The 2671-nt window shown below is 39.6% G+C and overlaps 1 protein-coding gene across 1 annotated transcript; it reads left to right on the top strand.

Moving 5' to 3' along the window:
* The first annotated feature begins 1014 nt into the window (after positions 1-1014).
* Positions 1015-1689, top strand: LOC139695452 (galactoside alpha-(1,2)-fucosyltransferase 2-like). Its single transcript, XM_071594238.1, has one exon. The coding sequence runs from the start codon at positions 1015-1017 to the stop codon at positions 1687-1689; it is 675 nt and encodes a 224-aa protein (XP_071450339.1).
* The last annotated feature ends 982 nt before the right edge of the window (positions 1690-2671 follow it).

The raw sequence follows: 2671 nt of genomic DNA, 5'->3' as shown, positions 1-2671 counted from the left end.
CAGTTGATGACCCACTTCCCCAGATTATGATAGCATATGATACAAGAGAATTAAAAAGACCATAGTAGAGTGTTTTTAAAACATCCATATTAACAGTATGTTTCAGAATTGTCGCTTATTCTGCTTATGACACGCTAGGCAGAAGGTATGTCTCCAATGTATACATTTCTATGCATATACATAAAGTGCATCCATCACTAGAGTAATTCTTCGGAAAACTGGATTGAATCTTAAAGGTAAAGTTCAATTGATACTATAACATGCAATATTTATCAAGGTAGTGGTGATTTATTGAAGAATTGAGTCCAAAGGCGTCAACTGAATTTGAACTCGTGCCAAGTGGCAGTCAGCAGTGGAACGATCAACCTTGTCAACGCTCTGCCGAGTGCCCTACCCATGTTCAATAATACAAGAGCATATATTTATTAATAATGTTAAATCCATCCTATGATGTTGTTATTTAGATAGCGATTTTACAAGAGCGTGTGATTTAGTTTGACCTAAATTTATTATATTATAACATTTCTGAAGAGAATTCTGCGGAGGATATTGCCTCTATTGAGAATCAGCATGCATCGTATGATGAGAATAGTTCTGATTCTATCATTGGTTGGTGGGGCATTAATCTTTTGTAATATGGTTATGGGAGAGACCGAATTACCAATGATTCCGTTAAATTATTCTTGCCCTTTGTGAGATATAATCACGGTGCGAGAGGGAGGTCGACTGGGGAATTGTATTTTTGAATATTCATCCACCCTTTTATTGGGGGAATTCTTGAACCTCGCTCCCTATGTGCCTCGAAGCATTATAAAATTCCTCGAGGTCGTATTTAAAAATCTAAGTGTGCCAGCATACGAGGATACCATTTTGTCAGATCATTGTCGAATGTTGCACGGGGGAAAGTTGGATCATTGCAAGATACCGAGGGTGGAACTCCGAGGCAAAAATGCCTCTCTTTGGGATTACCTATGTAATACGTTGGAAATAGGAAAATCGCTAAGCCGGGAAACGATGGATAAATCCATTTGGGAGTTGAAGAAAATGCGTGAAGATGGTAAGTTTGCTGACGTTGTCGTCCTTCCTATGTGGACGGCTCTAATGGAAATTCTTAGCGCAGACGTGAAAAAATTCTGTCGACTCTTCCACCTCCGCAGTGACGTGCTGGAATTAGTGAAGAAAACAATCACGGGAGTTCTGGCTTCGGCGAGTATCACTGGTGAAGTGTCTTTGGTTGGGGTTCATGTGAGGCGGAAGGATTACCATTCCCTTTTAATTCAAATCCTGGGAAATAATGTCTCTTTTGCGACTCGCGGCTACTTCAAGCGAGCCATGAAGAAAATGCCTACGCTCAGTCCGGACACTCATGTGGTATTTGTGGTTGTTAGTGTCGATCGAGAATGGTGCATGAAAGAATTGGTTAATGAAATCGAGTGTGTGTTCTGGGGAGGAATGGAGAGAAGTCCCTTCCATGACCCATCCGAGACACAAAACACCTTAATAGAATCATCTCATGATTTTACCCTATTAGCATCACTAAATGGCAGCATCATCAGTCATGGCTCCTTTGCTCTAGCGGGTGCACTCCTTGCTGGTGGACATACTATAATGTTCGATATACAAGAGCCAGTATTGGGTAATGGACCAAACATTTTCACTCCAGGAAAATATTTGGAGAACTGGAAATGATGAATTAAAACTTAAACTTAGAGTTAGATATCACGAATGCATATGTCCCAAAACTCTTTTATGTTCTCTGTTGTACAACGTATGCTTTATTTAATATGAAGGATAAGTTTATTTACTGCCGCTACCTATTTACATTTTATTCGTGAATTTTATCCCAATAAAATGTGCACAATTTTGGATACCTTCTGTTGTATGTTTTTTAATAAATTTTCATAATGATATTGTCTCTATAAAGTTTGTCAAACCACGTGCCTTTTAACCAAGATAGAGTATGCCCTGGCTCCTGTTATCATAATTTCACCCCATCCAGTTTCCTACTCCAGGAAAGAGGGTGACACACTTCAGCATTATTTTCCTCTGTGTGGCGTGTGCGGACAATGGGGTGATCATTTATTTGATGGTACCACGTTCAAAACAATATTGAGCATGGCGATAGGAGCTACCTTAAATTGTTAATCACATGAAAATATACTTGAACCAAATATGAAAATCTCTCCTGTCGACTGTTGGACACGCCCGAGCGCGGCCATAATTGCACGAAATCCTTGCACAACCAAGCAGAGGCAGCAGGAAAGAGCACTCAAGAGAGCATGGCCATGGTGAAAAGAGCGACTTGGGATTTTAGGATTATGCTGAGGAAAGGGAAGTAGAAAAAACAGAGCGACATATACGGATTGGATTGAAAGAAACATTTAGCCAGCATAGGTAAGATGAATATGTACATAGAATTGAGTAGTGGAGCAAAGGTTACAGAGTAATAGAAAGATGATGGGCAGAGATTCAGCGAGTATTTGCCTTAGCACTGAATTCAAAACTGGAAAGAAATCTCATGAATGAGAATGTATATGGAAGAAAATACTGAACATTGATTTGGATTGGGTTGCATTGGGAGGTGGAGGGAGAGATGAGAGGCCTCAAATTAAACTATATGAATGAAAAATAGGAAAAGGACATTTCAATCATGCATTGTGAGTGATATGAT

This window comes from Hetaerina americana, unplaced genomic scaffold (genome assembly GCF_022747635.1).
Source record: "Hetaerina americana unplaced genomic scaffold, ioHetAmer1.1.p SCAF_6, whole genome shotgun sequence".
NCBI classification, from domain to species: domain Eukaryota; kingdom Metazoa; phylum Arthropoda; class Insecta; order Odonata; family Calopterygidae; genus Hetaerina; species Hetaerina americana.
Note: the sequence above shows the minus strand (reverse complement) of the source record. Positions and strands in the feature narration are given on the sequence as shown.

Coding starts and splice junctions, on each gene's coding strand:
- LOC139695452 (XM_071594238.1), top strand. CDS start 1,015: ATGGATAAATCCATTTGGGAGTTGAAGAAAATGCGTGAAGATGGTAAG.